This window comes from Rhinolophus ferrumequinum, chromosome 14 (genome assembly GCF_004115265.2).
Source record: "Rhinolophus ferrumequinum isolate MPI-CBG mRhiFer1 chromosome 14, mRhiFer1_v1.p, whole genome shotgun sequence".
NCBI lineage: Eukaryota > Metazoa > Chordata > Mammalia > Chiroptera > Rhinolophidae > Rhinolophus > Rhinolophus ferrumequinum.
The window spans coordinates 60,551,977-60,571,884 of NC_046297.1; the positions used below are offsets into that span (position 1 = coordinate 60,551,977).

Sequence of the window (19,908 nt, forward strand, 5' to 3'; positions counted from 1 at the left end):
CCCAGATTTTTCTTGGTTAAAATTGTATCTTCATTTCAGAATGTTCATCTGGCGCTCTCTGCTCCAACTGCCTGAAAATCATACTGCATTTAGTAGCCTGATCGATAAGGGGATTCACATGGCATTTCTCAACCTACAGAAGAAATACCCCATCAAAAGTAGGAAACTACTCAGAGTATTACAGAGGTATGTTCAGTATATTGCAGCAATGTGTATCATACACAAATGGGAAAATAGCAGAGAATTTTGTAGGAGAGACTCGGCAGACACTATCTTAACAAATGTAAAATCACCAGTGATAAAACATATCAATACGAAGCACATCACTTTTGTGGTGTTCTTGCCAAAAATTTATAATCTCCGTCTAGTCGTGAGAAAACATCAGACAAACCCAAACAGAGGGACAATCTCTAAAGTAACTCTGGTATTCCTCAAAAATGTCAGCGTTGTAACAGCTAAGAGCCTGAGGAACTCTGACATTGGAAGAAACTATGGTGATATAACAAATAAATGCAGTGTTGCATCCTAGATTGGTGAAATGAAAAAATGACATTAGTGAAAAAAAGGGTAAAATCTGAATAAAGTGTAATTGAGTTAATAGCACTGTTCCATGTTAACTTCTTAGTATTGACAATTGTACTACATTTGTATAAGATGTTAACAGAGTAACTTGAGTAAAAGGTATAAAAGAACTCTACTATTTTTGCAGCTTTTGTAAGTTACAAAACAAAAAGTTAGAAAAAAGAAGGAAATCTTAAAAGTATTAAAAGTAAATGTGGGAGAATTATAATTCCAGAGTAAGGCATGACATATTCCTTTCTAAGCTTGACATATCCAGAAGAGACCGATATGAATTAAAATCTCCATAAATAAATAAATATTTAAATAGAAAAGAAATCTCTATGTGTAAAAAAATTCCCAAAACATAAACATATGTAAAACTAAGGAAATATATGCAAAACATACAACAAATAAAAGACTGATTTCTTTAACATACGAAGTGGTAGGCGCAACTAAGCATGAAAAGGACCAACCAATAAAAAAATCATAAAAGGATTGAACATATAGTTCATAGCAGTAGAAATGGTTCTTAAATATGAAAAGATGCTTAACTTCCCTCATAATAAAAGAAATGCCAACTCAAACTACCGTGAAAGATATATGTATATTTAAAAAACTATATGGAACTATCATTTCTCACCTAGATTAAAGGTTCAAAAAGAAGGTTGATAATAAAATATGTTGGCACGAGTGAGGAAATCGGCGTCCCTCTGACTGCTGCTAATGGGCAGAGTAAATGGACACCGCTGTCGTGAGCACAGCTTGGTGCTGGCTATAGAAATTACTAATGCACATCGCCTATGACTCAGCAATTCCACTTGTAGGAATTTATCAAGCTCTATATTCCAACATGAAGAATGATGTACATACAATGACGCTAAGTGTAGCATTGTTTATTAAAGATTGGAAACAACTTAAATGCCCAGTAGGGCCAAGTTAAAGAAATTAAGGTGTATCTATACAAAGTTACCTTGTGGATCTGTAAAATACCACGAAGAAGCTCTACATAGACTGATGTGAACTCTTTCCAAGATACTATTAAGTTAAAAATGAAAGATGCAGAACAGTGTTTATAATATACCACCATTTGTGATTTTTTTTAAAAAAGGATTTATACTTTCAACAGCAGTTCTGGGGAGGTGAGCTAGATGATAGGAGTAGGAGGGAAAATTTTCATCAAATACACCTTTTGTGTTTTTGTTTGTTTGTTTGTTTGTTTTTTATTTTTTTTATTTTTTTAATTTTTTTTTAATTTATTGGGGTGACAATTAGTAGTAAAATTACATAGATTTCAGGTGTGCAGTTCTGTATCACATCATCTATAAATTACATTGTGTGTTCACCACCCAGAGTCAGTTCCTTCCATCACCATATATTTGATCCCCCTTACCCTCATCTCCCACCCCCCAACCCCCTTACCCTCTGGTAACCACTAAATTACGTTCCCCAGATTACAAATACACCTTTTGTATCAAACTTTTTATCATGTGAATGTCTTGTTTATTCAAATACGTTTTAATAGTAAACTGTTTTCTGGTCTTTATTTCCTTATTAATTTACAGAACCCTATCTGCATTAGCTCACTGGTCTGCCATCTTTAGTGACACACCGTATCTTCCACTCTTAGCATTTCCATTTGTAAAATTATTCCAGAACAACCAACTCATCTGTTTTGAAGTTGTCGCTACTCTCATAAGTAAGTAAATAAGCATTAAATAATGCAACCAAGAGTGGATCCTTGTACATTTTCCTTCTGTCTTTGCACCCTTGCAACATTTAACAACAATTCCAGTGTGAAACAATCAGAGAGCAAAAATGGACAATTGGGACATTTATACATAAACCTTTTTATTTATAAGAAAATTTGAATAGTTGCATCTTAGAAAAAGATACTGTTACAGGCTAGATTTTGTTAGTAAGAAGGAAGCAGATGCTTTACTGACTGAAAGCCAGTTATTATTCATTGGATGGTAGTAAGAGTGTAAAGCATTTAGCACACAACACCTGTCGCGGCAAGTACCGGCTACTCTCCTCATTCTCATCATCTGTAGCTAACATTTATTGGGAACCCTGTGTGCCAGGTACCATTCACAGTGTGTTCCCTTTATTAATTACTTAAGATGTTTTTCTTGTACAAAGGAGAAAGGAGGTACGCACTTAATTATAACAATACAATTCTGAAAAGTAGAAACATAAAAAGATCCAAACATACACACTGTGAATATTTTACTATGTTTCTCTTTACATTTTTTCATTCATTGTATTACATTGTATTTGCTATGATAAATTTTTACTGATCATCAGAGAAAATAATAGGAAATTTTATCAAAGAAAAGAAAATTTACCAGTATTTCTCTTCAGAGATAATCTTTTATAATATATTAGTGAGTTTCTTTTAAGAGCATTTTCCCCCAAATCATTAAATATTCTTGAAAATCATAATGTATTGCCTGTGTAATATAATATTTCATCTTGTAAGTATGCTATAACTTATCTATTCCCCAACTGCTATATCTCTGGGTTTTTTCCTAATTTTTTCACACTTTAAGGCTGCTTTTTATTTTTATAATCATATTACTTTAATGTGTTATTTACACTTCCCTTATTTTTATAAACTTTACAAACATTTTATTGACTGTACTATTCCATAATGTGTATGTACTAGTTTAATCTATTCTTGGACGTTTAGGTTGTTTCTAATTTTTACCTATAAAAAGTGACAATGTTATAACTACCTTCACATGCAGATATTTATAATAATTTATTTGAGGTACATTCCCAGAATTGGTATTATTAGTTCCTAAAATATGAATATCCTGATTGATTCCCCAAAAGGGTTGTACTAGTTTGCCCTGCCAATAACACTAAGAGTTATAAAAGGAAAGGAAATAACCCACACAAATGCCCTATAGCTAGGATCAGGAATGCTTTGGAAATGTTTCTTTGTTTAATTATTTGTTTGTTTCTCATTGACTGCTCTGAAGAAATTGGCAAATTTCTATTAAACTAAAATACTATATTAACATGGACTTTAAAAGGGTTATCTAGAATTTAAAGACTTGTATTTTTTCTTTATTAATGGGCATGGGGAGGACATGAAGAGTGGATACGTTTAAGAATTGCAAAGTCCTTTGATAATATAGAAAGGTAAAGATACATTTTCCATTTTTTCCTTCATAGTCAATTGGTGTCAACACTGGTTTGAATATTTTCCTAATCCTCCCATCAATATTCTAAGTATGATAGAAAATATTTTGGCATTTCATGACAAGGAACTGCTACAACACTTCAGAGATCATGATATAACATCCCAGGTAAGAAGAATCATGCTTTTAGAATAACAACTTATTTTGGAAGCTAACATTAGTTCTGGTATAAATTAAACAGTATTTTCTTGAAGGAGTATGATTAAAAAAAACAACATAATAATGTAAAAGCAAACAAAAATACAACCACTGTGTTTTTAACAGTATTGCATTCTTTTTCCCTCATTAAACTGCTTTCCTGAAAGTCTAAAGAAGGGTCCAAATCAAGGTAGTTCTTTTCATAATCATGTTTTTAACATAATGGTTTTCGTAGCTAAACCAAACGTAAGACAGTATGAGCAATAACTCTGTTACAACTTTTCCCTAGAAACCTAATAAATTTTTTCTCCTTTATTTTAGGTATATGCATGGCCCCTTCTTGAAACTGTGTTCTCAGAAGTACTGACGAGAGAGGAGTGGCTAAAATTGTTTGATAATGTCTTTTCCAACCACCCTTCCTTCCTCCTGCTGACCGTCGTGGCCTACAACATATGTTCTAGAGCTCCTTTGCTCAACTGTAGTCTTAAAGATGATTTCGAGGTAAATATCCTTGTTCTGAAGTAGTGGTCCTCAAAGTTCCTGTTTCAATTGAAAAATCCATTTCTTTATGGAGTACCTGTTGTATGTCAGCTACTTGTGCTAAGAGGTACGAATATAGTAGAAACAGTTATACCCCATCCGTGCCCTTGCATGGTTTGTAGACAATTCCGTAAGCAATTACAGTTGACTGTTAGTCTTAAAAATCATAGCTTCAGAAAAGAATCATCATAATATTGGAGTTTTGTCTTTATAGGATGTTTAACAATTAGGTAGTTGTTTATTCTGTGCATGATCTTAGCAGTGACCCACCTGGTCTGTGATAATCTGGATGCTTATTACACATGTTCAATGGTAACAGAATTTTGAGACTTAGTGGGAAAGTGACTGAAAAAGCATTAGAGGTAGTTTTTAAAAGGAGAGATTCTTTTGGTAGATAGGATGAATTAAGTTGGATTTTTTGTTTGTTGCTTATTTTGTGGTTCCTCTCAAATTAAACTTTATTTTTACTTCATGTTCATCAGATAGAAGATATATATATATCTTGCGTTATATATACTATAATAGGTATACATATTAGAATTAATATATATACATATTAGAATTTGGATCTGCCAGCAGAACAAGATAACATTGAAACATTTCAGATATTTTTAAAAAATCAAGCTAATTTATTTTCAAAGGCTAATTTATTTTTAATTTATTTATTTTGGATTTTGAAGGGAAAAAATCCAAGTAGAAGAATTTGTTCCATTGTTGAGAAGCATTCTTCTGCTATTATAAAGGAAGCCTTCGTTTTGAGTTAAAAATTTAAAAGTGTTATTTCAAAAGTTCATAATACAGTTGCGAAATTTTTTTACATTTTGAAAACAGGAAATTGGATCTTCATTTGAAAACTTGGGCTAAGAAAAGCTTCAGTAAATTTGAAAAATCTCTTGAGGATAAATGCACATTTACATTTTTCAACTCCTGTTTTAATTCTATCTATAACTGCTTTGTTAGGTAAATCTCGATTTAAACACAAAGTTTTCTTACAGTACTTTTTTCACCATCGGAATAACCTGGATATAAGTGTTGTGATTAGAGAAGTTTATCATCTCATGGACACCACGCCTGGTGATATTCATCCAGACAACATGCTCGATGTTTTTGTGGCACTAACAAAAGGACAATATCCAGTATTTAATCAATATCCGAAGTTTATTGTGGACTATCAGACACAGGAACGAGAGAGAATAAGGAATGATGAATTGGATTACTTAAGAGAGAGGTAATCATGGAATAGTTGTTCTTCGGTAGAAACAAAAATCTGTTGTAAATATAAACAAGTTTTTATGAAAAATACATGTAAATTTTTAAGTATTTGTGTAAAATCAGATTTTGAAGACTGGAAATGTCTTTAAAGATACTTAATTCTTACATACAGAAGTGAAACAATTATATACTAGTCAGATATACAATTTGTGTTTTGGTTGGTTGTTCTGGGAATTAAATGACTCAATTTTCCTGTTTGCATTGTCATGTAACAATAAATGTTACCTACTTAAGGCAGACAGTTGAAAACATGCAAGCTGAAGTAGACCAGCAAAGAGTAGAAGATGAAGCTTGGTATCAGAAACAAGAACTACTTCGGAAAGCTGAAGAAACAAGGAGAGAAATGCTGTTACAAGAGGAGGAGAAGATGATACAACAGAGACAGAAGTATGTTTTATCATTTTCAGAAACATATGAACGTACGAGTTAGTTGAATTTTTATTTTTTTATTTTTTATTATAGGAACAACACTATATATAGCATTACCCAGATGTGGAATTTCCACCAAACAAATATTTAAGTTGATAAAAAGAAATTTGTATATATACCACTTTTCAAAAGATTGGGGTATAGTAAAATATAATTCTAAAGCTATGCTGAATATGATGTAACTTTGCACTGATTATTCAGAAGTAACACAAGATGTAATGTACCGTGGAGGACATTAGTAGAAACATTGTACAGTGGGCAGAAATGCTATGTAATACGACTACAGTGCTGCATAAATCACTTTTAGTGGAGCATAATTTTTTAAATTGTGTTTCAAACATATCTGTGTGACCTGAAAATTGAAACATAAAACAATTATCTCATTATACATTTCCTACTTTGGAGGACAGTGGAAGAAGTATTAAATGCTTATTCAAAAAGTATGCTAATGTTCTCTAGATCCATCCATATCACTGCAAATGGTTAAGATTTCATTCTTCTTTATGGCCAAGTAATACTCCATCGTATAAATAAATATACCAGTTTCTTAATCCAGTCATCTACCAATGCGCATTTCGGTTGTTTCCATGTCTTGGCTATTGTGAATAGCGCTGCAATAAACATAGGGGTGCAGATATTTTTTCTAATTAGCATTTTGGATTTCTCTGGATAGATACCTAATAGTGGAATTGCTGGGTCATAAGGTAGTTCCATTCCCAGTTTTTTGAGATAGGGTATCAATGGACACTTGTCTTATTAGGGAGTCCACTTCATGGATGATGTAGATGCCTGACCACTGCACGGTATATCTGAGGCTGAAGCTGAATAATACCAAATTTCAACTATAATTTAATGTATATATATATATATATATATATATATATATGTATATATATATATATATGTATATATATATATGTATATATATATGTATATATATATATATATGTATATGTATATATATATATATATATGTATATATATATATATAGTCACAGGATATGGAATACAGCACAGGGAACAGAGTCAATGGAACTGTAACAGCTATATACAGTGTCAGAGGGGTAGTAGATTGGGGGAGGGGGTTATCACTTTGTGAGAGGTGAAACGTCTATTACATTGTTTTATACTCCTGAAACTAATATAATAAAAAAAAAGTATGCTAATAAGGTAAAATGTTTAATTAAGATTAAGAAATGAGCATTCAGACTAAGCCTAATTTTGGGGAAACTCACTTCTCTGTGTGTTTATTGATTCTTATTCTTGGGTGGGACTTTGTGAAACAGATTTCTAGTGTGGGTTAAAAATTATAGATGATGTCCCCAATAAACTTTAATTAAAAAAAAATTATAGATGATGTACTACAGAATTGTACACTTGAAACCCATGTACTGTGTTTCCCCGAAAATAAGACCTAGCTGGACCATCAACTCTAATGCATCTTTTGGAGCAAAAATTAATATAAGACCCGATATTATATTATATTATATTATACCTGGTCTTATATTAAAATAAGACTGGGTCTTATATTAATTTTTGCTCCAAAAGACGCATTAGAGCTGATGGTCCGGCTAGGTCTTATTTTCAGGGAAACACGGTAATTTTACTAACCATTGTCACCCCAATAAATTTTAATTTAAAAAGAAAATAATTAAAAGGAAGGTTAATCATATTTTTACTAAACCTTAATATAGTCTCATTTATATTTGGTTTGAAAAATATAATAAAATTATTTTATCCAGGAAATAAAAAAGAATTACTGAACTGACCCATTAGCCTTCTACTAAAATTCTAAAAGAATAAACATACATAATCTTTGGTAATGTTGGAGCATTTTTGGCATTCTTCCTTCAGATGAAGGATATCAATTTTATTGAGGTGCTCTGCATAGTGAACCTGTTAAGAGCTTTCAATGTCAAAAGGAGAGCTAATAGCATGTGACCACTTGTCATTTTCCTAAGTGTAGACTAGTTTTGTAATTGGGCATCTTTCATTTATATATTATAAATACAGCTGTGTTATAATGGTACCAGTTAAATTGGGAAAGTGGACTAAAATAGGTGGCAGGCCTTTCACTGTTTTGAAACACAATATTTTTCCTTTTAAATCTACATTGGGCAGAGTTTTCATTTGTTCCTCTTGGTGTGTTTTGTATTTAAGACTAGCTGCTGTGAAAAGGGAGCTAAAAGTAAAGGAAATGCACTTACAAGAAGCTGCAAGAAGGCGTTTTCTGAAGCTTCAGCAAGATCAACGTGAAATGGAACTAAGAAGACTGGAGGATGAAATTGAGAGAAAGGTTTATTATTCTTACCTTAGTACTCGTGTATTAGTGCCATTTATTCTCACTTAAATGGAACCAGCACCTTCAAGTTCAATATTACTCCTCGAGTTTACAGTGAATGCTAAATAGCCCTTTTAATTTTATTTACTTTTTCCATTGGCTGTTCTTACTCTCTTTTGTATTTCATTAAGGGTTAAATATTTTAGAAATGCCAGGAAAATTAGTCAAGTTGACTAATGTCTTTGGTGATTATTTCTCTAAAAATAGAAGGACTAATTAACCACTAAGTTAATTGTGAAGTAGGGGAAATACTCTTCTTCAATATAAAAATTTATACGTGGCCAATATAAACATTTTTCCATTATGAAATATATGGAGTTAAAAATGGGCCACCTTTACTCTTCTCTCATTTTATCCCAAGAGATAAACTATTTAAAAAATGGTCATATATGTTTTTATAGTATTCCATTGCATGAATGTGTCATAGTTTATTTAATTAATCCTTTCCTGTTTGACATTTACATTGTTTGCAGTAGTTTTGCAATCCAAAATAGTGCTGGGTTGTACATTCTCAATACAAATCTTTTGAGTACTTGCACATATAGTTTTGCTAAAGTAAATCCCAAGATATGCCAAATTGTCCTCCAAAAAAGAACCCCTTTAAGCTATTTTAAGTGTATGAAAGAACCCATACCCTAGTCGATTTGGAGTGCATTCATCTTAGTATTCGCCAATCTGATAGGTGAAAAATGGTATGTTTTAATTTGTTCTTTGTTGTTTTTTTTGCTGTGAGGTGAAATATCTCTTCAGTTACTTGTCTTCCATTTGTAGATGAAACGTAAATTGCATGTCTAGGTCATTTGTCCATTTCCTATCAAGTTAGTCATTTTCTTATGAGTTTACTTGGGCTGCTGGGATAATTTGGGGCAGCAGTGTCCAGTAGTTAAAGGATATGAGCCACAGAAGGAATTTTAAGTTTTCTAACAGCCGCATTAAGAAAGTTAGAAGAAAAAGTGAAATTAATTTTCGTAACATTTTATTTAACTCAATATATTTGCAAACAATCGTTTCAATATGTAATTGGTATAAAGATATGGTTAATGTTTTAGCTTTTATTTATACTAAATCTCTGAAATCTAGTAGTCAGTTTATATTTACAGCACACCCTCACTTTGAACTAGTCACCTTTTCAGGGCTCAACAGGCACATGTGGCTAGTGGTTGCCACACAGCATAGGGCTGGGGCATTCACCCTTCTGTCTATTATAAATGTTTTCTTCTGGTTTGTGTTGCTTGTCTCTTAAGAATATCTATAATGTCCTTTTTTTAAATCATGCAATATTTTAATTTTTGGATAAGCAACGGTATTAGCTTTTTATGACTTCTAGGTTTTTGTGTCATATTTAGAAAGACCTTCCCATTCTAAGGTTATATTAGCACTTTTGCATATTTTCTTCTAGCTTTATGTTTTTCTGTTGTTTTTTAAATCTTTGCTGTATCTCAAGGGTCCACAAAGTACAGTGTACCGACACCGCTGGCCTGCCACCTATTTTGTGAGGCTTGTGAGTTAGCATGGTTTTAACATATTAAATGGTTTAAAACATCAAAGAATATTTCATAATGTGAAACTTATATCAAATTTCTAAAAACATGAAATTCAAGTTTGTGTCCATAAATACAGTTTTACTGGAATAGTCACACCCGTTTATTTACATACTGTCTATTTCTGCTTCTGCACTGATGGCAGAGGTGAATGTCGTGGTAGAAACGACAACCCACAAAGCCTAATATGTTACTATGACCCTGTGCAGAAAAAGTTACTCATCCCATAATGTCCACAAATGGAATGGAATGAATGAGATAGGGACCAAGCTTACTTCCTTGCAAAGGCAAGTCAGTTGTCCCAAGACCACTGTTAAATTCCCAGACGTACATCATCTCTTCCATTGCTTTGTCTGTTCCTGAGAAGTACCCCACTGTTCAAATGGCAGCTTTGTCATATTTTACCAAGCAGGAGGCCTAATTCCCACTATTAGTCTGCCTTTTCAGAGTTTTCGTCAGTATTCTCAAATGTTCATCATTTCAAATGGACTTTGAAAATTCTTTCTCTTTCTCTCTCTCTCTCCCTCTCTCTCAATCCCCTACTACCCCCAACTTATTGGAATTTTATTAGGATTGCATTGACTTTATAGACTACTTTAGGGAGTTTCATACATTTTAAAGTGTTGTTAATGCATCTGTTTTAGAAATCTATTCTCTTTTTATAGCATGAGTATACTTTTTTGTTTAAAGCCAATTAATTTTAAATTGGTTCTATAAATCTGTGATTCCTTTTAATTATCTCATCTAGTAAATGAGGTTGATAATTCATTATTCTAGAAAAGTATGTGTTCTTTTCTAAAAGTAGTACAGGTTTAGAACTCTAACCTCTATTCCAAACCCCTTTGAGATAGTGGAAGGTAATTTTTTGGTCAAAGAATCCTGTAAAGTCCTTTCAGTGGTGTGATATGGCCTCTGCCTACCCTTCCAGCCTCCTGTCCTTCCATCTGTTATTCCCACAGTGAGCTTTGACCCTGCTGAACTGCAAAAGCTTCTCTACTCACAGTTCAGGTACCAGCAGGAAAAACTGTTTGAGTCCAAAGTGACACATACAAGAGATGGCAGACGTCTGTTAGCAGCAAGCAAAGGTGATCGATCTGTTTTTGCTCTGGCACATAGCTGTTTGTGTCTCTGAAAATGCAGAAGCAAAAGAACTGTCATTGGAATTCCTGAAAAGCATCATTTGTTATGCCAAACCTCTCCTCCACCGATTGGCATTATTACTACTCTTGCTTTATAAACTCAAGTGTCACCCCCACCTCTGAGCTGGCTGCTTTCCCAGTGACCTTCTTCATTGAATTGAACTGGTTGCCAGTCCATGGTTTTTTGCTCCTTGGATGTATGTCCTTCTTACACATCCCACTGTAGTTAGTCCCCTTATTACACTTTACTTCTCCTATTGTACGTATTTGATGGTGTGCTCTTCCCTTTACAGTGTCTAACATATTGCCTTGTGAATGCAAGTAGTAATACAGAGGTCAGATGGCTGATGGGTTATAGTTTGGTTTTTTTCTCAAACACGTATCTGTGTTATTTTAACTCCTGAAAAAATGGAGACTTTAGGCAGCCGAATATTGAAGACAGTTCCGAAGATTTTTCTATCTAAAGAATGCCTTATCCAAACCCTCTAGTGTAGAGGAGTGAAAAGCTTCCAAGTAATCAAATTTTGGAGAAAGGTGAACTTTAAATAAGTCCAAACAGGGCATATGCCAGTTAAACTTGGAGTTACTACTTGCCAAGCCAACTTTATAAAAGTATAGAAGCTTAATCAAAAAGAACATTAAATGAATGTTATATTTAATTAGATTAAACATTCTATATTTTCATCCACTGCAAATTTAAATTGCTCAAGTTTTTCCAACTCATAATATTGGCTAATGCAATATGGTAAGAACTACCATCTGTCCTCCCATTCTGGGTAGAGGAGCATATGGTAATTGTGCTTTTTTTTTTTTTTTTTTTTAAGAAAATTAAGCTAACTGTAACTCAGACTTTAGTCCTAGACTCCATAGTGAATGCTAACACATTGTCAATTACTCTGATTTCAAAAACCCAATACCTATTATTTTAAATACAATCCGTTTCATGGGTTGTTCAGATTACAAGATTACTACGTCTATTAAACAAAAATTATTTTGTAAATTCTTGTCGGTATTCACAGTTTGTTGTTTGGCCCTAGATACATATGAGAGATCAAGAAATTGCTACCACAGTCAAAGACCTAGAAATGAGACATCTGGAGCTTGAATCACAAAAACGACTTTATGAGAAGGTATAAATCAGCTATTTTCAATATAAGAAAAGCAGGGTTTGTACAAACTCTTTTTAGACTATATTTACTCATGGTTATTGAATGTTCATTTTATTTCTTTTTTTAAACAGAAAATTGTGTCATCCAGGATTGTAAGGGAGACAAAATGTCTGAATATACAGTTTGTTGTAATTCTTTAATTCATGTTTCTCTTAGTAGCAACTTAGTTTAGTGTCTGAAGCACCAGATTTTGCCTCAGAATCTTCTACCAATTTAATGATTTTCCTGTATCTGTGTAATAGTGACTACAAAATTATCTTAATACTTCACAGGGACCTTATAAGGTAAATCAGGTAAGAGCTGTAAAGTACTTTAAATTTGTATTTTCTGGAATCAAATCAGCAAGTATCTACATAGTATATATAATTCAGTTTCCAAGACACTGGAAAAAAGGAACTTTGTTAATATAAATATGTATTATTTGGGAAAAGCATTTTGTTATTTATTTAGTGTTGAAATCTAAGTTCTTAATTCCTTCAGCCCTCTTAAAGTAAGATTTTGAGTTTGAAATTAGCAGTAACTGCAAATACATAACAGGTAATATACATATGTCATTCACATTAAATAAAATTTAAAACATATAGCATCCTTCATATGTACACTTTTTGAGTTTTCACTCTGAAATTAGGATGGTGGCAGTAGGGCGTATGATTTTAGAATTAACAGAAAAGTTGCAAGAAAAATACTAAGAATTTCCAAATATTTTTCTTCTATATTCTCTGATATTAACATTTTGCTAAATTTGCATTGTCTTTCTCTACCTATGCACACACATGTACACGTGCACACATTTTTCTGAACTGTTGAAGAAGACTAAGTTGCAGAAATGATGCCTCTTTACCCCTAAATACTTTATGGTATATTTACTAAAACCAAAGAATCCTTATTACATAACCATAGTACAGTTATCAAAGTCAGGAAATTAACATATTATCTGTTGTATAAACCTTATTCACATTTCATCGGTTGTCCTAAAAATACCCTTTAGAGCTAACAAAAATCTAAGATAATCTATCTTTTCAGTTATCGTGTCTCTTTAGTCTCCTTTAAATTGGAATCATTCTCGAGTCTGTCTTTATGTTTTATGACATTGATATTTTTTGAAGCATATAGGCCAGTATTTCATAGAACGTGCCTCAGCATTTGTCTGTTGTTTCCTCATAAGATTCAATTTATGCACTTTTGGCAGGAATGCCACAGAAATGATGCCAAGTCTCTTTCTGTGTATTGTATCATTTTTGTTACCTTTTGAAGGAAGTGTTTATTTAAGCAAACTAATACGCTGTTTCCCCGAAAATAAGACCTAGCCAGACAATCAGCTCTAATGCGTCTTTTGGAGCAAAAATTAATATAAGACCCAGTATTGTATTGTATTATACTATATTATATCATAGTATAGTATAAGACCTGGTCTTATATTATAGTAAAATAAGACTGGGTCTTATATTAATTTTTGCTCTGAAAGATGCATTAGAGCTGATTGTCCAGCTAGGTCTTATTTTCAGGGAAACACGGTAGAATTAGAGAAGTCTTAATCTATTCAACAAAACTCACAAAATCACGAACTTTATTTGGTCAGTTAGATACAAAAGTGCTGCTACTGCCTTTGTCAAATTGACATTAGTGATTGATTAACACTATCTGCCAAAGTTATTTTCCATTAGGTTGATTAAATATGTCTATTTTAAGCAAATTATATCCCAGAAAAGAGACAATATTGGGATTACCTCCATTGAAAATATGAGGTCAACATTGCACATGTACCTAATTTGAATAAAAATTTGTTTAACAAAAGAATAAAACTAAGCACAAACAAGCAAGTACAGACCTATGATCCAGATCCCATCCTCTTCTTCATCTTTAGGGACCTTGTTTCATCAAGTCCTTTTTCTGTCCCTCTGTCTCTGTCTGTCTCTCACGTGCATGTACCTTCTCTATGGTATAATCCCAGCGTTGCAAACATTGCTATGAGGATCAAATGAGTGAATGATGTATATTTCTGTGTCAGGAGTCCCCAAGGCTACCCTCACGTTCAGTGATTTGCTAGGACTCACAGAACTCAGGAAAACTGTGTTAAACTCGTGGTTACGGTTTACTACAATAGAAGGATACAGATTAAACTCAGCAAAGGTAAAAGGCACATAGGGTGAAGTGCAGTAGAGACCGGCACAAGCTTCCGAGTGTTCTCTCCCAGTGGAGTCCTATAGATAGCCCTTAATTTTGCCAGCAAAGATGTGTGGCAACACATATAGAGTATTGCCAACCAGGCAAGCTCACCTGAACCTTGGTGTCCAGGGTTTTACTGGAGTCGGTCATGTAGACTGTGAAGCTGCACGTGGCAGACCTTAGTTCCTTACTCGGTAGAGGTCATACTGATAGAGTGTGGTGCAGGGCTCCCACCATAAATCACATTGTTAGCACCAACTATCTGACCTGGCCCAGGGCCCCAGCTAAACGAGATACTCTTATCAGACGGGATATTCCAAGGGCATAGAGCTGTCAGGGGCTAATCTTTTCTTTGGAATGTGTGGGAGTTGAATAACTCAGGCTACTGGGGTACCGTTTCCTGCAGTGTCTGATAGATGGCACTGGATAGGTATTAGTTTCCCCCCTCCCCACTTGGCATAAAATGCTCTACCATTTTACAAAATGAATTGACAATTTCCTTCCCCAGTCTGCCTCTTCAAACCACCACACTATCTCCATTCCTCTACACTATTTCTAGATCTCCATTGTTTTCCTCCTTAATCTCTAAACATACATCATGCACGTCTTTATGTAGTAGCTAAAATTCTATATTCTGCTTTTCTTTCTCACTTAATAAAATCCTTTTCCTAAATGGCTCCATTTCTTCCTACTTGTCATTTGTAGTGGCTATTGATAAACCGTGGCTTAAACTCTTTTTCTATCATTGAATGTTTAAGTGATTTACAATTTTGGGCAATAAACTTATTCACATACATATATCTTCTCTGCATGTAATTGAAAAACATTTTAATTTTTAACTAGTTATAAAGGTAATTATGCTACCAACAGATACTAGTTAAAAAAGTGGAAAAAATCCCTCAGGAAATAACTGCTAATGTCATCAATAAGGATAAGTGAGATCATTTGGGACATACAATTGCTATTTTGCTTTTATAACTTAAATCTTCATGTATATTGTTCGCTATCCTACCCATTAGCACTCCCCATTTCCCTGCCCCTGGTAACCGCTAATTTGCTTTCTGTCTCTATAGATTTGTCTATTCTGGACATTTTATATAAATGAAATCATACCATATGTGGTCTTTTATGATTGGCTTCTTTCATGTAGAATGTTTCAAGGTTCATCCATGTTGTAACTTGAGTCAGTACTTTTTTTTTTTTGTGGCTGAACAATAAATATTCCATTATATAGATAGACCCCATTTTGTGTCTCCATTCATCAGCTGGTGGATATTTGTATTGTTTTCCTTATTGGGCTATGCTGAGTAGTGCTGCTAGAAACATTCTCATGCAACTTTTTTTTGTTTAGTCATGTATTTTCAATTCTCTTAGATATATTCCTAGAAATACAGAGTCCCAATTTCTCTACATTCTCGTGAGCATTTGTTATTGTGTGTCCTTTTGATGAGAGCCATTCTAGTGGTTGTGAACTGATATTGTGGTTTTGATTGATATTTCCCTCATGACTAGTGATGTCAAGCATCTTTCCATATGTTTATTGTCCATTTTTATACCTTCTTTGGAGATCATGTGGTAAATGTCTATTCAAAGTTTGTAGGCCATATTTTCTTGGTTTTTGATATGTCTATGTCATATAATTTTTTGTTAAAATCTAGACATTTTCAATAACGTGATGTGGCAATTCTAGAAATCAGATTCTCCTTTCTCCCCGGAGTTTCTTGTTGCTTCTTTGCTTAGTGACTTTTCTGAATTAATTCTATAAAGTTTCTAGTCTTTCTCATGTGTAGCCACTGAAGTCTCCGTTCAGGTAGCTTAGTGATTGGACAGAGATTTCCTTAGAACCTTTCCTTGAACCTGTAAGCCTCTGGTCTCTGCCACGGGGTTCCATGTGCTTCACGCTCGGGCCATGCCTGGAACACTCAGCTCGGTAGTTTCACAACTCTCATTTCACGTCCTAATTGTGCAGAACCTCAGTTCACCAGAGGTGAGAGCTTAGTACCTCCTCAGGTCTGCACTCTCACAGCCCTGGCTTGTGTACATCCTTACGCAGGCACGTGGCCTTCCAGAGTCCCAGGAATCTAGCGGAGCTTGTCAAAGCCCCCTGTGGACTTCTAATTCCCCAGCTCTCCTTATACAGCTTTCTGATTAGCCTGTTGTTTGTTCTGTGATCCACTGCCTCAGGCGGCCGATATATTCCACAGTTCCCTCTGATTGTTAGCAGCCAAGGTCCCCCAGGGAAAAGGCTGTTGGAAGTAGATGAGTTCTGACTCAGGTGAATAAAAACTGCCTTGCGAGTGTGTTCTTCCAGAACCATTAGGTCAAATGACAGTTCTTTGGGAATGGGTGTTTGAAGGAACACCAACTCCATTTTGCCGCTCCCCCGCCCCCCGCCCCATTGGATGCCAGGCACCTAGTTTTCTAGGCCAATGCAGAGCTTAGGGGTGGGTGGCACAGGAATAATGCAAGTTAAAAGTGCCATAAAGATTGATATTCTTCCCACGATTCGGCCACTTGTATGAGTAAATGCTCCCCAGATTGCTTCAAGCCTTCAGTTAATTTCCAGACTTCTGAAAAAGTTGGTTTTGCCAGGGTTCTCAGTTTATGAATGAGAGAATTTTCAGAGGTCCTTACTCTTATTTTCACTGACGTCCCTGCATTTGCTTCCTACTTCACGAATTCGGTGATTTACAGTTTTTATTTGTGTGCATATCAGTATTCTGAAAAAAAAAAGTCATTTTTGTGTTCTAGCATTATTATTATATAGACCTGGGATTTTTTAATTAAAAAATGATTTTTTTAACAGAATCTTACTAGAGATCAAGAAACTGTTGCAAAAGAAATGAGAGAAGATGCCGATGCCTATAGACGAAAAGTGAATCTTGAAGAACGCACGTTTCATAGACTGATAGAAACGGATCAAACTCAGAACCAAAAAACCCAGAAGGTAAAAATACAGTAAATTGAGTGTATATATCGAGAGGGAAATTTCCATCCGTCATCGTTTTAAAAGAAGGAATTCAAAATCGAACTCCATAGAGTTAACCCATTTCTTTGCTGCATTATCACAGTTCCTAGAATTTCACATCATTATATTTACAGGTAACTTACTTCATTGACAGCCATACACCTGTCTTTTATACTCTGAGAATTTTAAGACTTAAAAGAAAATACAAAGGAAGTAGTAACTTTATAAATTTTAGTATCTACTTGTTATGTCTCAGAAATTGTCACTGAGTAGATTAGTTCCAGGGTACTAATTGGAACTGGCATGTAAGCCAGCATTTCCAAAGTGTATTCTGTGAAATACTAGTAACTATTTTTCAATAGAATGGGAGATGACAAATAAGTGTTGGAAATGCTGTGTTAAAGTTAGGTTTTTTTCGTGCCAAATTTGAGGATATGGTGGTACATTGTGCATCTTCAAGAAAAATTCCCAAACCTATTTTACAGAATTTCTTGTGGAGAAATTCTGTCTTAAATGAATTGAAATAGAACTTGAGACCTCCGAGAAAGATCTTTCTCTATTATCCCCTAAACAGAATTAAGTGGGCCTGTGGCAGGGCCTGGCCCTGGTCCAAAAGCCAGGAATGGTGTACGGGTTCCCTTCCTCCTGTTCTGCAACAGTTCCATGGCTGATACCCCCAGAATATCCCACCTTTTTTTGTTTCCTGAAAGACTTGTGCTGTCTATAAGAGTGTGCTCTTCTGACTCCTTTTCAAAAGGTTGAAATGTGGAAATTGTTTAATCCCACCTGTCCCTTAGTCTAGAAGTTCTCAGCTGTGGCTATCCATTCGAATCACCTAAAGAGCTTTCTGAAAGTACCAATATCCAGCCACCCCAGAGATCAAAGTAATTGACTTGTGGTGGGGCCTGGACATCAGTTTGTTTTAGACACTGAGGCGATTCTCATACGCACCCATGGTTACGAACAGCTGCCCTAGACACTTGGATACATATATGGATATACCATAATTATATATAGTGTGACCTTGTTTCTGAAATTTACAATTTTTCTTAGTTAATTGAAGAAAACTTGGCAAAAGCTGAACAAGCGTGTCTAAATACGGACTGGCGACTTCAAGCTTTACATAAACAAAGATGTGATGATCTACAGCGGAACGAATGTTACCAGGAAGTGGCCAAACTCCTTCGGAAAAACAGAAGGAAAGAAATAGAAGTATTAAATGCAATGATGGAGAAGGACGCTACAAAGGTAAGAATGGTGTTTTAAACTTCTTATTATTAATCATTTACATTTTACGTAAATATTACATAATCAAATGATAAAAGCATCAAACCAAATCATTTTATTGTTGGAAAATATCTTAAAGATGATCTGATTTTAACAGGTATTGCTCAGAGAAGTGCAATATTGATGCCCTCTAAAAATGACTAAGTGTCTTTCTTATTCACATGAGTGTGTGTCTCAACTTCTCAGCTTCCTGGATTTGTTCTGGCTGTTTGCTTATCTAATTCTTTATAGTATAAAAGATTTTGAGCAGTTAAGAATTACTGTAGTTGCTAGTAACAAAAACCAAAATAACAATGACTATAAGCAAGATGAAAGAAATCTGGAGGTAGGCCGTCTTGGCTGGTGGTATCCTGACTCCAAGGTCATCAGGGAAACTGCCTCCTTCAACATTTTTGCAGTATTTCCGGGTATATGTCTTTCATTCTCAAGGATGCCTTACCATCCAACATGGCTGGAGTTCCAGCCATTACATATTCAGCAGGAAGAAAGTAGGGCAGAAGGGTACTTAACTTTTAAGTTAAGTTAAAGTTAAAGTACTTAACTTTTTAAGTAGGGCAGAAGGTTCCACCTCCCAGCTTGGACAATTCCTTTTGAACTCCTTTCCAGAAGTCCTGTGTCACATTTCTGCAATCTATTGGCTGCAGAGGATGTTGGAAATGGAGTATTTTTAGCAGGGAGCATTATCATCCCAAATAAAATCAGAATTCTATTCCTAAAGAAGAACCAGAAAATGGATTTTGAGGAGACAACGTAAGGGTGTCTATCACCCATGCATAACTGTAGAGAAGAATTCATTCTCTACAATATGATAACTATAGCTAACACTGCTGTGCGATATATAGGAAAGTTGTTAAGAGAGTAAATCCTAAGAGTTCTCCCTGGACAACTCTGGAGCTGTGCTCTGTACACACCACTGACACAGACGCCTTCCCTGAGGACCCTGAAGAGCTAGGGAGCGATCAGGAACTAGATAACTGGCTTTTGTTCATTCTTCTTTCTGCTGCTATATCATACTGTCTATTCCGAAAGCTTTTCAGAATGTATGTCCTTCAAGTCAGTATTCCAGATTCGTTTTCCTCCTACCCCATCCCAGGGGTACGGGGCCATCGTTATAACCCTTTCATTCAAGGACAGGGAGGGGTGGGAGTGAG

At 34.6% G+C, this 19,908-nt stretch overlaps 1 protein-coding gene across 1 annotated transcript in view; it reads left to right on the forward strand.

Moving 5' to 3' along the window:
• The window catches only part of TBC1D31 (TBC1 domain family member 31), a 55,916-nt gene that overhangs the window by 29,174 nt on the left and 6,834 nt on the right, over positions 1-19,908 (forward strand). Inside the window, exons 10-19 of the mRNA XM_033126953.1 lie at positions 40-186; positions 2,124-2,257; positions 3,742-3,875; positions 4,227-4,406; positions 5,441-5,673; positions 5,952-6,104; positions 8,307-8,442; positions 12,205-12,297; positions 17,309-17,449; positions 18,524-18,718. Of these exons, the coding sequence (XP_032982844.1) occupies positions 40-186; positions 2,124-2,257; positions 3,742-3,875; positions 4,227-4,406; positions 5,441-5,673; positions 5,952-6,104; positions 8,307-8,442; positions 12,205-12,297; positions 17,309-17,449; positions 18,524-18,718 (1,546 nt within the window). The remainder of the gene's footprint in view (positions 1-39; positions 187-2,123; positions 2,258-3,741; positions 3,876-4,226; positions 4,407-5,440; positions 5,674-5,951; positions 6,105-8,306; positions 8,443-12,204; positions 12,298-17,308; positions 17,450-18,523; positions 18,719-19,908) is intronic.